Source organism: Odontesthes bonariensis, chromosome 15 (assembly GCF_027942865.1).
Source record: "Odontesthes bonariensis isolate fOdoBon6 chromosome 15, fOdoBon6.hap1, whole genome shotgun sequence".
Classification (NCBI taxonomy): Eukaryota; Metazoa; Chordata; class Actinopteri; order Atheriniformes; family Atherinopsidae; genus Odontesthes; species Odontesthes bonariensis.
The window spans coordinates 9,275,628-9,289,799 of record NC_134520.1 but is presented as its reverse complement, the minus strand read 5'-3'; the positions used below and the strand labels follow the sequence as shown (position 1 = coordinate 9,289,799).

At 41.4% G+C, this 14,172-nt stretch overlaps 1 protein-coding gene across 1 annotated transcript; it reads right to left on the bottom strand.

Annotated features, from left to right (window-relative positions):
* Positions 1 to 714: 714 nt before the first annotated feature.
* On the bottom strand, positions 715 to 5,138 carry rpl36 (ribosomal protein L36). Its single transcript, XM_075484948.1, has 4 exons — positions 5,068 to 5,138; positions 4,008 to 4,102; positions 3,500 to 3,634; positions 715 to 839 (listed from the first exon to the last, which is right to left on the bottom strand). Exons 2-4 carry the CDS (start codon positions 4,098 to 4,100, stop codon positions 750 to 752), a joined length of 318 nt encoding a protein of 105 aa, XP_075341063.1. The 5' UTR covers positions 4,101 to 4,102; positions 5,068 to 5,138; the 3' UTR covers positions 715 to 749.
* Between the last annotated feature and the right edge of the window lie 9,034 nt (positions 5,139 to 14,172).

Genomic DNA, 14,172 nt, shown 5'->3' with positions numbered 1-14,172 from the left:
ACGTGCTGCACGCTCAATGGAGGGTGAACATAATCACAGAGCTGCTGTACATTTGTCTCCAAGCTTTTATAGGTGAACTGTCTTCAGAGCTCCTCCTCTGCAGGGCAGCTCAGTGTACATCAGTAAAGGGATGCTGCGCAACTGAACTGCACAGAGCTGAGGGTTTTTGCTTTATAAGTTTTACCATCTCATCTCAGAATAAACTCCTGTACCTTCTGTTCACTTTTAGATGATCTGGTATTAAAAGTCAAACTTTGTGGTTTCTGAGTTTTACCTTCTGACAGTTTTGAAGCCGTCAACCAACCACTAGACTTTATAATTTTATGCAATGCTTTTTATTTTATGTAGAGCACTTTGAATTGTTTTGTACATGAAATGTGCTATACAAATAAATTTGACTTTGACTAGACTTCAAAAGACACTTGGGATCCAACAGGGCTGTTTTAGAGGTAGATATGGTGTTAATCACTTCTCTGCATCACACTGTACAGCGAGTGAACAGCTGCTGTAGAACACATCCACTCTACTTTACATCAATAAAACAACTTGCAAGAAAGCTGCTTTGAAAATTTGAAGATGGATTTTGGAAGATGTGTTCCACGTGGTGTTCTACTTAACACTTGGAACTAAACAGATGCTTTGGTTTAGAAACGGGTCCAAAGTCTGATCATTTCCCCAAGCAGCAAAAACCCGAGCAGAAAAGAAACGCAGTGGTGAAGTTGGTAATTAAACTTTTATTCAGCGACACTTCAGTCCTTCTTGGCAGCAGCCTTTCTCATGGCAGCCAGGACGTTGCTCAGCTCTTCCCTCTTTCTCTTGGCCCGAATGTGAGTGCCGATCTGAAGGAAGAAGGCAAACAGCAACATTAGCAACTCACCACAGAGGGATGGACTGGCTTTCACACATTTGCCATTTCAAAATCCCATACTTTTTCCTGATTTAAATATCCAGATTACCTTTCAGAATCTTTTTTTCTTAATGTCCAAGTACAAAAAGAAAATTACTGTTGCAGACCTGCCAACCTTGAAAGAATTTTATGAGTACCCCCCTCCCCCCCCCCCCCCCCCCCCCCCGAACGGGACTATGAACTCCCAAGTAACAACACAACTAAGCATCTAGCACGATATCGGAGTTTTATTATTTAATAGGTGGTTTTTCAGGCGGTTCCGCCATGGCATATCACGCAAGTCTAGTTTTGGTCGGAAATTAATTTTGTAAGAATATGGTGAAACGTGACGGTTACAGACATCCCAAGTTCCAAAAACTCATTTCAGGGAGATGCCTATCGAAACCCCCCCCGGCCGCCTATTTAATTTTTGGAGGTCTCTAATTTTGCCTATTTATCAACATTAAATTGGGCATTTTTTTTAAAGGCTTAGACAGGCTGGATATAGATAGTTAGATACTGTAGCTGGCTAGTTAGATATAGGCCTACACAATTTGGTAACTAAATGTGTATTGATACTTTAAATAAGTCTTTGATACATTTTGCTTTATTTTATAACAGCATTTAACCTACAGAAATAAAATGCAGATGATGGCGCGTTCAACTTAGCCTACCTTCACATGTCTTTTACAGTCATTAAGTCCGCTGTGGGCAATACTGAAGTCACTATTGCATACAGTGCACCTCGCACGGTGTCATCATTCTTCACCTTCTCTAGACATGGATATACTTTAGTATATTCTGCTGTAAAATTAGTCTTATATTATCGTTTTTTACTCGAGGATTCACCCTCTGCCATTTGGCAGGATGCACAGTTTTGAGTGGTAACTTAGGTGACTGTCGGAGAGTAAATCGAAGCCACACCGAACGTTATTGGCTTATTTTGCTGACTAAACCAATCAGCGCGCCCTCTGACAAGCAGTCGCCTTGAACGCTCGTTGAACAGAGCATCGCTTTGGACAGACACGCACAGGTTTCACAACCTCTCCCCACACCCCTCTCTCTCTCGTGCCAGTCGAAACGCGCATGGTGCACGAGTTATTGTGTCGCCTGCACGCTCTCACTCGCATAAAAAAAAAAAAAAAAAAAAAAAGACACTCCCTCGCATAGTCTAAAATCCGGGATATTTTATCCGACTCGCAGGCATCCGTGATTAACTATCAATATCAGGGAGACTCCCGGACCTTCCGGGAGACTTGGGATGTCTGCCGGTTACCATTGCAACACACATATCGAAATAGATTAACCTTATAAGTTTGACAAGTGCTTAACAACAGCGTTGGGTTAATATTGGGCTAACTCTTGGGGCGGTCGGTGGCGTAGTGGGTTAAGCAGCCGCCCCATGTACAGAGGCTACAGTCCTCGCTGCAGCGGGCCCTGGTTCAAATCCCGCACCGGACGGCCCTTTGCTGAATGTCTTCCCCATCTCTCTGCCACCTGCTTCCTGTCTCTCTCCAACTGTCCTATCATTAAAGGCATAAAAAGCCCCAAAAAATATTTTAAAAAAATATATATATTGGGCTAACTCAACGTCTTAATTTTACTTTTTACCTTTTATCGCGACCGCGGGGACTGGCTGTGTAATCTTAGCACGGCATTCACTCAGCGAATGTCTGTAGACGGGCTCTGATTCACTGTAGCCTACTGATTAAGCCACTGAGGCGCGAAGCTAAGCAAGGCAGGGCGGGGTAAATGGGTGAAAATGAAGCACTGATTGGATGACAGTACTCTTACGCGCAGATCTCTGTGGCACTGTAGCTCAGCGGCAGTGGCAACTTCAGTGAGAACTTGAAACTGACGAAATCCGAGATCACACAATATGCGTATTTTAGAACATAAAATCGTACTAGCGTACTAGGAGGTCAAAATGCGTGCCTGCTACGCAAAATGCGTACATGTTGGCAGGTCAGCTGTTGATATTTGGGGATTGCTTTTTTTTTAAACCATGTTAAATCACGTATGCTCTTATGTTGGCAAATATTAAAGTAATTTGTACTGCAGCTCATGCAATTAATTCCCACCAAACTAATGCAGAGCACTTAATTCTGTTTTGCTGTGAGAAGCACACCAAAGCAACAAACAGGAAGCCAACTGAGCTATGCCGCCCCGCATCATGGTGGAAAAAAATAAAAACAATTGTTTTAGTCTCTTTAATAAATGCGACCTATGTATTTTAATTTCCATGCCATCTCTTCATCTTCGTTTATCCAAAATAAACCACAGAAACAGTTTTCTGCAGGAATTCCTCCCTTGAGTTTCTTTTTTTAAACAGCAATCAGAGGCTTCCTGACAGGGAAACCCAGCCATCATCAAGTTAGCTCGGACAGAAGGCCTGACACTAGTGACCCTGCTTTGTAGTAAACCCACGTGTACGTCAACCAAACTGAGGCCATGCCCGGCGTTGAGTCCAAGCGACAGAAATACTGACACACTCTGCATTCGAGTTGCAGAAAAACATACCTTTTGTTGTCCGAGTTAACGGAAGTTTAAAAGGGACACCCTCGTGTGACTGGATTTTTAGGAAACATTGGTAACAAAGTGAATGATGCTCACCCTCTTCTTGATAAACTTGAGGGCTCTCTTATCCTTCGACACCTTCAGCAGCTCCATGGCTCTCCTCTCATACGGCGCAAAACCGCACACCTCGCGGATCATGTCCCGGACAAACTTGCTGTGTTTGGTGAGACGCTGACAGTGACAAAGTTTAAACACCAGTCAGTCACCTTACATAATATACAAACCAAATGTCACCCAACAATTCATGCACAATAAAAATAAACATCTGTGGATAACCTGAGAAAAAACATTAACCATTAACCACAACAGAAAAACACTATGTAGAAACTTGTTGACAATTGAAGTCTGTTCATCTGCACATTTCAAGACCACAAATGTATTTCCTGTCATTCATCATTCTCTCACTGAACCTAACGGATTTTGCCACTGCAGCACTGATAAAAATAAGTGACAGCACTGAATGGTGACCATCCCAGAAGGATTCAGGCTGGGCTGTGGGACAAGTCATAATGGCTGGTGGGAAACATACTCAGCAGATACTCACCCCACGTCGGCGGCTGTGTTTCGGAGCAGTGACATTTTTGGTGACTGGGTGACCTTTGTTAAGGCCAACAGCCATAGGGTAGCGAATAGCCATGTCTGCAAAAGACCACAAACAGACATAAGAGTGAAAAATCACAATTTAACCAATTCAAGGCAAAGAAGGGCCCAACTTTTATTTTAACCCTGATTTCTATTTTTTTTAAGAAAAAAAACAACACAAAATGGAGATCCAGTGTAGGATTCATTATCTACAGAATAAAATTATTCCTTTATTTTAACAGGAAAGCAACTTCAGGGGTGGAAGCTACAAATGATGAATAACTGAAGCAGTGGAAATGTTTATTTACTAAGAACCAAAGTCATCAAAATGATATGAAGTGAAAAGTAGTCGAGTAATGTCATAAGTAACTGGAACAACAAGTCCACCTGGTGTTCTGCTTTGATGTGATATTACCTGGATGATGCCTACAATGAGACGGCTCAAAGTAAGCATGTAAACATACACTACATTCAGAGGTGGCCTCGGACCCGTTGCCATATTCTTACACCAGGTAACCCTAACTCAGTGTACATGTACATTTATTCAAATAACGAATAGAACATTTAAAACTTCTGGTAATGTACATTACGTCTAACGCCACTGACTGAACCCTTTCTGCTTCTGCTCTAACCGTCATGTGGACCGTGTTCGAAGCAAATGTTTCGGAACGCCGTGAACGAAATACATTTTCTTTTAAGGGAGTCTCGACTGTGGTTCTGAAAGACGTTCCGACTTAGAGTTCGTGTTAAATTACAGCTTGTGTTTCCAGTCAGTAACTCGTCATTTTTTTAGAAGCTAATTATCTGCTGCGGTGTGTTGGCAGGGCTGAATCAGGAACACTGCATCAGGGCTCGGCTACACATTTACAGAAGTTCCAGAACGTGTGATGTTGAAATATTGGGCAGACATGTAAAGTGAAGTTAACGGATGCAATAAATGTAAGATGGATTGAACAGAGTTAATGGATGGCGAAGATTAGAAGTGGATTTCGTCTCATTCTTATCGACAATAAAAGCCCTACCTGGTGTCTGTGATGGCGGTCAAGCCGGAAGGACAGTAGCTTGAACGAGGCGGGATAATGAGAGACTTGACCCGGAAGATATAATTGTGACGTCCCTACGGTACACATACACTACAGTGCCCCTGGTGGCCTGGCAGAGGTACTAATTGATAAATTTGGTCACTCACGCCAGTGTTGGTAAGGTTCTCTCAGCACATAAGATTGATGCGTTCTGCAATTACCAGGACGAGCCATATCAAGGCTTTGTAAACCGAGTGGCTCCTTTGTCTACTTAAACCAGAAATAAAAATGCTTTTTATTTCTGCTGTTTTAATGTATCTGTAAAGCACTTTGAATCACCTTGTTGTTGAATTGTGCTATACAAATAAACTTGCCTTGCCTTAAACCAGTCAGTGCCTCAAAATTTACATCTGTAGTTCTGATAGTGCAGTCAACAGTGCAAAGGCTGTGACAAAACTGTAGAAGTTTACAGGATAATGATACAGTCTGCAAGTGATTCTGCTTGTTTCATATGGACATTTTGTTTGCTTATTAGTGCATCACATTTTAACTAATTTTCCCAAAACATGTCAAGTATGCAAAAGTCCCTTTTCCCCCTCTAAATATGGAGTTTAACAGCATGTATTGAACATTCTGGAACATCAGTATCTATGTTTTCTTGAACATCTTTATTCAATATTTGAGAATATATATTCACACACACAATCTAATATTTTAATTTGACCTTTTAGTGTAACAATATGATACAAATTGACAGGGCACAGTTATGTTTAATTTTTTTTGCTCTTTTGCTCTTTTGGGGTTTAAAAAATAAAGCGTTTTGCTTCTCAAAACAATATGCGTTCAAAAGAGTAATACAGTCCCTCCAGAAAAAGTCAGACCTCACAATCGCTTGGCGCTATTTTCTCTGCTTTCGTATCACTGCGTGCAGCCACCTGCCGACAGCCGCGCCTGTTACGGTGTTTACTGCTCGGAAGCAGGGGACTGCTCAGTCTGCACTTCGGTCTGCACGGTCTACACAGCACGCAGTGATATGAAGTGATGCTTCCCGGACATTTACTGGCAGCTTATTCCACAGAGAGGGGCCTGATAACTGAAGGCTCTGCCTCCCATTCTACTTTTAGAAACTCTGGGAACCTCAAGTAAACCTGCAGTTTGGGAGCGAAGTGCTCTGTTAGGAAAATATCTTATGATGAGATCTTTAAGATAAGATGGAGCTCGGTCATTAAGAGCTTTATATGTAAGGAAAATAATCTTAAATTGTATTCTGAATTTAACAGGGAGCCAATGAAGAGAAGCTAAAACTGGAGAAATATGATCTCTGCTGTTAGTTCTCATCAGAACTCTGGCTGCAGCATTTTGGATCAACTGAAGGCTTTTCAGAGAATATGTAGGACAGCCCAATGATAAAGAATTACAGTAGTCCAATCTTGAAGTAACAAATGCATGGAGCAGTTTTTCTGCATCACTTTGAGACATTCCTGATTTTAACAATATTACGAAGGTGAAAGAAGGCAGTCCTAGAAACCTGTTTTATATGCGAGTCAAATGATAAATTCTGGTCAAAAATAACTCCAAGGTTCCTCACTGTAGTACGAGAAGCCAAGGAAATAACATCTAGAGTAACTATATCAATAGACAATTTCTCCCTGAAACGCTCAGGTCCAAAGATAACGACTTCAGTTTTGTTTGAATTTAGAAGAAGACAGTTCTGAGTCATCCAGGTCTTTATGTCTTTAAGACATGGTTGTCGTTTAACCATTACCTAATGGAAGCATGTATTAGGTGAAAAGAATCTGTATGAGCACAGAACACTAAGGAACTCCATGACTTACTGTGGTGTGTCAGGAAGATTTTTCGTTTACATGGACAAACTGATTCCTAATGCAATTCTTTAATGCCAATAACATCGTTCGTATCACATGCAGCACTGAGATCCAACAGGACAAGCACAGACACAAGTCCGCTATCAGAGGCTAAGAGGAGATCATTGGTAACTTTCACCAGTGCTGTTTCTGTGCTATGATGCACTCTGAATCTTGACTGAAACTCTTCAAACAGATTATTTCTGTTTAGATGATCTCAAAGTTGATTTTGAATTTGAATTTTTTAGCAACTTTAGACTAAAAATTGAGATTGGATTTCGGTCCAAGGTCAGCTGACATTCTTTGATTAAAAGTAGTTTTTTTTTCCAAACTAAAGGTTTAATTACAGCTACCTTCAAGCCTACAAAGACAGATTGATCAAATCCAATATGGAAGTGTTGATCAGGGGGAAAACCTTCGAGACGCTTAAAGGAAGTTTTCAAAGTGGGAGGCAAGCCCCCCAGTTGGTCTCCATAAAGGGAGGGGGGGGGTGCTTTGTCTGAGCGGAGGCCTGCTGTTCCTAATTTTAAAATCTTTGGTTTAGATGAAGCTATGGTTAAATATTGATAGGACAGAACCAGTCTAAACACAAATCAGGTCTACATTAGTGATAATAGTGGGAGCAATTCCATGAATTTTCTCTCTGGTAGAAGCAATTTTATTGGTGAAGAAGCTCATGAAATAATCACTATCAAGTGTAGTAATGGTTTATCCCACACATTTCTCCATAAGTGTCTACTGGTCCAGAACTCAGCTGCCTGCATCACCTCCAGGGCCCAGGCCACACAGCATATCACCCCTTTCCTTAAACAACTTTACTGGCTCCCAGGCCGTTTCCACATCAATTTTAAAATCCTGCTCGTAACATTCAAAACCCTTCACAACCTTGCTCCTGCATATGTCACTGAACGTCTTGAGATATACACACCACCCGTATGCTCAGGTCCACCTCTTCTCCACTCCTCCGGCCTGTCTGTCCACCATGGGATTCCGATCTTGTAGCTGCTCTGCCCTCCAACTTTGAAATGCACTCCCTCTGGGCATTCTTACATCAGCACCTCTGCCCACATCCAAGTCCCATCTGAAAGCACACTTGTTCAGACTGACCTATTCCACATGAGCCGTACCTCCTCACTACCACTACAGCGCCCTCTACTTGTTTTGTGCATTTTTACTCTGGGGTTTTATGGTATTTTATCTTTACTGTTTGTGTTTTCATCATGTTTGTTAACACAGCGTAGCTTTTATGTATTAACAATGTTACTCATCATGTAAGGTAACTTTGAAAGACTTGAAAAGTGTCATCAAATCTATGATTATTTATTTCTATTATGAAAGGAATACCTGGGTCAACAGAGCTAGGGACTCCAGAGCAGTGGTTAATAGTGTGCCGTGAGGCAAGTCCGGGTGTGCCGTTATTATTTCAAACTGGGAGCTGAAACATAAATTTAAGTTTAAGTTTATTTCAACCACGTAAATATAAAACAACAACCACAACATTGTAAACAGAAGTAAGAAATTTAAAAAAAGAGAAAAAACAAAAATAAAAAATTCTTCCCCTTTAATTCAAGTTTTTGCAGAATATAATTCAACAATATACATGCTTAATCGTATACAAGTCTACACATGTAAAACAAACCAACAACCAACAAAAAACCTCACAAAATAAACAACAGACAACAACTTTTACACCAAATATACTGTATACCCTGTAATTAACACTTCTCTAAATCCCTGTACCTTGTGTAAATAATCTCTTCATATTGTTTTTTGAACTGAGTTATGTTTGGACATGCTTTAATTCATCATGTACACTGTTCCACAATTTCACACAACATATAGATAGAGGAAAACTTCTTCTGTTGTCCAAAAACTGTGCATCTTTAGGTTTAGTGTACTCCTCAAATTGTAACTTCCCTGTCTGTATTAAAAAAAATTCTAAATGTTTTCTTGGAAACACATTTTTCCTTACATTGTACATTATCACTGCTCTCCTTATCTCATATCTTTCTAATTGAACTAATAATATTTCATGGTTAACTGTGTTAAATGCTTTTTTAAGATCAATAAATCCTTGTTATCCGTTGCACTTGTGATTTCTTTTATGAGATCTATCAGTGCTTATCTGGTGGACCGGCTTTTTTCCACATTGATTATCAGAGAGTAGTTTGTGTTTGTCAATAAATTTGTCCAGTCTGACCACAAAAAGTTTTTCTAGGATTTCTGTGATTGAAGTGGTGTTTGTTGCCAGTTTTGAATAAGGGAATTACCTTTGCCATTTCCATTTTGTCAGGAAATATTCCAGTTTCAAATAATAGGTTGAAAATGTAGGTTGGTGATTTGGAAATTCTGTTAATAACCCATCCATTCATCCATTTTCTATACCCACTGACTCCATCGGTCAGGTCACGGGGGGGCTGGAGCCTATCCCAGCAGCCATTGGGCAAGAGGCAGGTCCAGTCCATCACAGGGCCACATATAGACAAACCAGACAAACAAGGTCCTAAGCACAAATCTAGAGACACCAATTAACCTAACATGCATTTTTTTGGACAGTGGGAGGACACCGGAGTACCTGGAGAGAACCCACGCATACACAGGGAGAATATGCAAACTCCACACAGAAAGGCCCCAGCCGGGAGTTGAACCTGGAACTCTCTCTCACTGTGAGGCGACAGTGCTAACCACCACACCATGTTAATAATTAATTTAGTAATTTCATGTCTATGCCATCACAATACGTGGATGTCTTATTTTATTATTATTTATTAACAATATCTCTCATTTATTTTACTTCCGTTTCTTGGATCAAGATAGAATTAGGATTTCTTTCGATGAACTTAAAGGGACATTATGTAATTTCTTCCCCCATCTAGTGGTGCAATTTTATTTTGCAAAGTTGAATGAATTTGCTCTCTAGCGCCTCACGTCACAGCCCTTTTACAGACAGCCGTTCCACTTCCTATTCGCCCCATTATAAAAAATTTGGCTGCAGTTCAGTTGATTTTCTCTGGGGGCGCTGGCGAGCGAGTGGAGAATGACCATTTTCCATAGGGCTGGCGCTAATAACTCAAAAAATGTCCCCGCTAGCGGCTGAAACCTGAAAATAATACTGTGATTTCTGACAGAGTGATGTGGATTTATATCGAAAGTACAATAACCTGGGAGTTATAGCTTTCTGTTTTCTTACAGGTCTGGCATTTGCGAGTCAGTATCTGCTAGCATCTAGCTAACGGAATCTGAAGAACGCACGACTGATTACGACCGGCTGCTTTACGGCACTCGTCCACTGTGCCAGAGTGCTAACCTGGTGCCGCTAACAACAACCAAAGCTAAACCAGAGGCTAGTCAGAAAGTATGTAAAAGGGCTGTGCTGAAATCTGTAACTATTTGAGCTAACACCTCTCTGCTAGCTCAGCGCTAGGACTGACCATGCCGTAAAGTGATGCCACATGCGTGACGTCACTCTGGATGCAATACTGACAATAAATGTGTATTTTAAACAAATCTAGTGAGTCTAAAAAATCAAACCAAGTGCCGTTTGAAAGGATAATTTATCCTGCCTTTAGGAAAATTAAAATGAAAAAATATAAAAAATTATATCCAAAGCAGCTGGATCTAAGGTGGATTTCATAGTACCACCATAGAGTTCGGCGTGCTCTGCACTGCTGACTCTCTGGTCTCTATTATGAGGAGAGGGAAAACTGGCGGCTATTTCCGGGTGGTACTGCACTCTAGGGGCGCCAACGAAGCAGTGCAGAGCACGCCGAACTCTATGGTGGTACTATGAAATCCACCTTAGATATAAATCCACATCCCTCTGTCGGAAATCACAGTATTATTTTCAGGATTCAGCCGCTGGCGGGGACATTATTTGAGTTATTAGCGCCAGCCCTATGGAAAATGGTCATTCTGCACTCGCTCGCCAGCGCCCCCAGAGAAAATCAACTGAACTGCGGCCAAATTTTTTATAATGGGGCGAATAGGAAGTGGAACGGCTGTCTGTAAAAGGGCTGTGATAGAGACTCTCTGCTCACGTTTTCAAATGTGCGCTGCAACTTCTTGAACTACGGCAAGCGGAATGTGTCAAGATTCAAGAAGCTATAGCTTCAGACTCAAGGTCCATACAAACAAAAAGAAATCAAGACACACAGTACAAAGGATTACATAACACACATACAACAACACTATAAATACAGATGACAGATAACATGTCAGATAACATAACATCTCCTTTGGTGTGCAAGCAATGCAATTAGTCATATTCCGGGAGTTACCGGAAGTGACGTCGACGCAGCATTAGCATTAGCAGCCTTGGCAATAGGAGCATTAGCAGCGGTAAATAAACTCCCAGTAAACTTACAAACTTTCTAATGCCTCGTTTTGTGAGTTAAGAGCCTATGTATACTACGGCAGAAGTTTGGTAACAATCAATGCATTATTAGTGGGATAATTTACGAGATAAAATCTATTTAGCATTTTTTTTTAAACTTTATTAGTAAATCAACAAAATAACAGTTTACAAATGTGAGCATGACGCCAAAAAGAAGATAGCCAGGGGGAGCATAGGAATAATAATAAAAAGAAGAAGATAATGAACTTACAAAAAGAAAGCTAATGAACACAAAGACATATGTGCCAAGGAATAAAATCTATTTAGCATTAGCGGCTGTAATAAGCCATTTGGCGGAAATGACGTCACAATGACGTCACTTCCGCTTGTAGGCCACATGGCAGCCTCCATAGAGCTTACCTGCTCTATGTAGATACAGACAAGTTATTCTTCACTCAGGAGGATAAGTGAGATTTTTGACAGAGATCATTTTACACCAATGAGGACTAACTTATGAATGAATATGTTGATTTGAGCTAATAAATGACTTAATTTATTACATAGTGTCCATTTAACATCAATATCTATGGATGGAGCCTAGCTGTTATTGGGCGAGAGGCAGGGTACACACTGGAGAGGTCGCCATTCCATCACAGGGCCACACAGAGACAAATGAGGCAAACAACCAAGCATGCTCACGGTCACTCCTAGGGACAATTTATCCAATCTCACCAATTAACCTGACATGCATGCTTTTTTTAAGGTGGGAGGAAGCTGGGGTTCCCGGAGAGAACCCACACATACCAGGGGAGAACATTGAGGCTACGGCTACACGAAAACGAAACGAGGTTTTTTTTGAAAACGGGTTCGAAAATTCTTGCGACCACACGGAAACGCGCTGCTGTCCAGACGAAAACGATGAAACGATGCAGTACACACGCCACTGTGTCACGCCACGCTGTGAGACAATAGAGAAGTGTTAAAATTGGCTCCCAGCGTCAACGTGTGACTGACGCAAAAACGTTTTAGCTGTAACAATGGAAACGAAACGAGGCCGTTTTCAAACTTTCCCACTCTGGAACCCGTTTTCAAAAACTATCGTTTTGGGGTAGTGGGAACGCCGGCTCCGTGTGGCCGCGACAGCGAAACGATAAGAAAAAGTATCGTTTACAGTGAAAAACGTTTTCGTGTAGCCGCAGCCTGAAACTCCCCACAGGAAGAACCCAGCCGGGAGTAAAACCTGGAACCCTATTGCTGTGAGGCGCCAGTGCTAACCACTACACCACTGTGCAGCCTTCTACTATATCATTCATGTTATAATTATTCTTGTCATTTTCTATAAAATATGGAGTATTCTGTCCTTTAAGGGGCCATTAAGGGGCCATTAAGGGGCCACAGTGTTCATAGAGGGGCCAAGTATTTGTCCAACACCCTTGCACACAATTCCCTGTTTTGGTAAGGTACTGTATATACATTTCACCAGTCACACCATGTTCAAACACTTAATTAAACACATAATTTAAAAAAAAACTCCTAATCAATTTTACATGCATTTTTTACTGTACATAGACAAAATGCTCTCAAACACACACAGCATGTGAGAAAATCCAGCATTTTATTTCATTTTACACAAAGTTGCATGTGGGTGACTACTGTACATTTCACTCCTCTAAAACAGCATTATTCTTCGGTTTTTGTGACGGGAACTGAACCGGACAAAAGACAGATGAGTGACAGGACAGGGGAACGTCAGGGGGCCAATCAGATTTCAGCTAGGGCCTATAGAGCTTGAAAGTCCCGCCCCCTTTTTTGCTTCTTCTTCCTACTTCCGTCGTCCCCATGGGACCTCATGCCTGGATCTATTGACATGGGCAGGATGATGTCTTCTGTTCCCAGTCATTATATGCCTTTTTACAGTACACGCATGATGTTCTGGGGTTAAATATGGATGAGTTCATGCAAAAACATTGGCGATTTGTCGTAGGAGTGCCTGGTTAAACGTTGTAAAAAAAAGTTAGGGTAAAAAGACTACATTGCGTCGCATATGCTACGTCACTGATCCCACATTAACTGTATACCGGCGGTCTCGCTGGCTGGCATGGACGAAGCCAGACATATCACCACCAGCATAGCAGAAGCTCTCCACGTGCCCCGACTGGTAGTGGTTCTCTCCTCGGCTCACAAATTTTCGTTCGCCCTCGAAAAACTGAGTGAAACTGGCCAACGACAGCGCCATTCTTCCACTCCTCCGCGCGCCCAAACGTGATGACGTTTATTTTCCGTGCCAAACGCTACATGCTGTAGTTCGAGAAATGCTCAGAAAAATAACTTAACAATGAAGCACTTATGCCCGCTAAACTGTTACACTACTGGTATGAAAAAATATTAAAAAATGTCCTACACAACATATGTGAAATGCAAGACTCAAATCCATCAAGCGCAAAAAATAGTTTTATTCCGTCTTGGCTCCGTCATTGACTTGAATTGCAAATTATTACACTTCCGTGGTCCCGAGGGGAGGAAGTTGAATGACGTCAAGGAGGCGGGACTTTCAAGCTCTATGCCCCATGTGGCCCCGCCCCTAGAACCGCCCCTGTCATGGCTTGTTGGAGGATATTTAGAGTAATATTAAGTAGACCCCACCCCTTGATCTTCAACTGTGGTTGGCTTTTTCAGTCAAGGGAATTTTCTTTTCCAGATATACTCAATTTAGCTTTTCGATGGTCTTCATTGTTTTAATCGATATGGAAAGGAAAGCTAGATAGACAAATAATTTATTCATCCGAGGAAAATTCTGGATAAGCATAATATATGTATTTTTGATAGACTCCCCACCTTACTTACCAAAAAGGGGAGGTTTGCATAACCATCTGTCTGCATCTGTTTTGTTTCCGAGGGAACTGGAAG

Excerpts from the sequence above, each read along its gene's own strand:
- rpl36 (XM_075484948.1), bottom strand. The coding sequence starts at position 4,100 with ATGGCTATTCGCTACCCTATGGCTGTTGGCCTTAACAAAGGTCACCCA. Across the intron at positions 3,635-4,007 it reads AACACAGCCGCCGACGTGGG|CGTCTCACCAAACACAGCAA; the intron begins GTGAGTATCTGC and ends TGTCACTGTCAG. Across the intron at positions 840-3,499 it reads TCAAGTTTATCAAGAAGAGG|ATCGGCACTCACATTCGGGC; the intron begins GTGAGCATCATT and ends TTCTTCCTTCAG.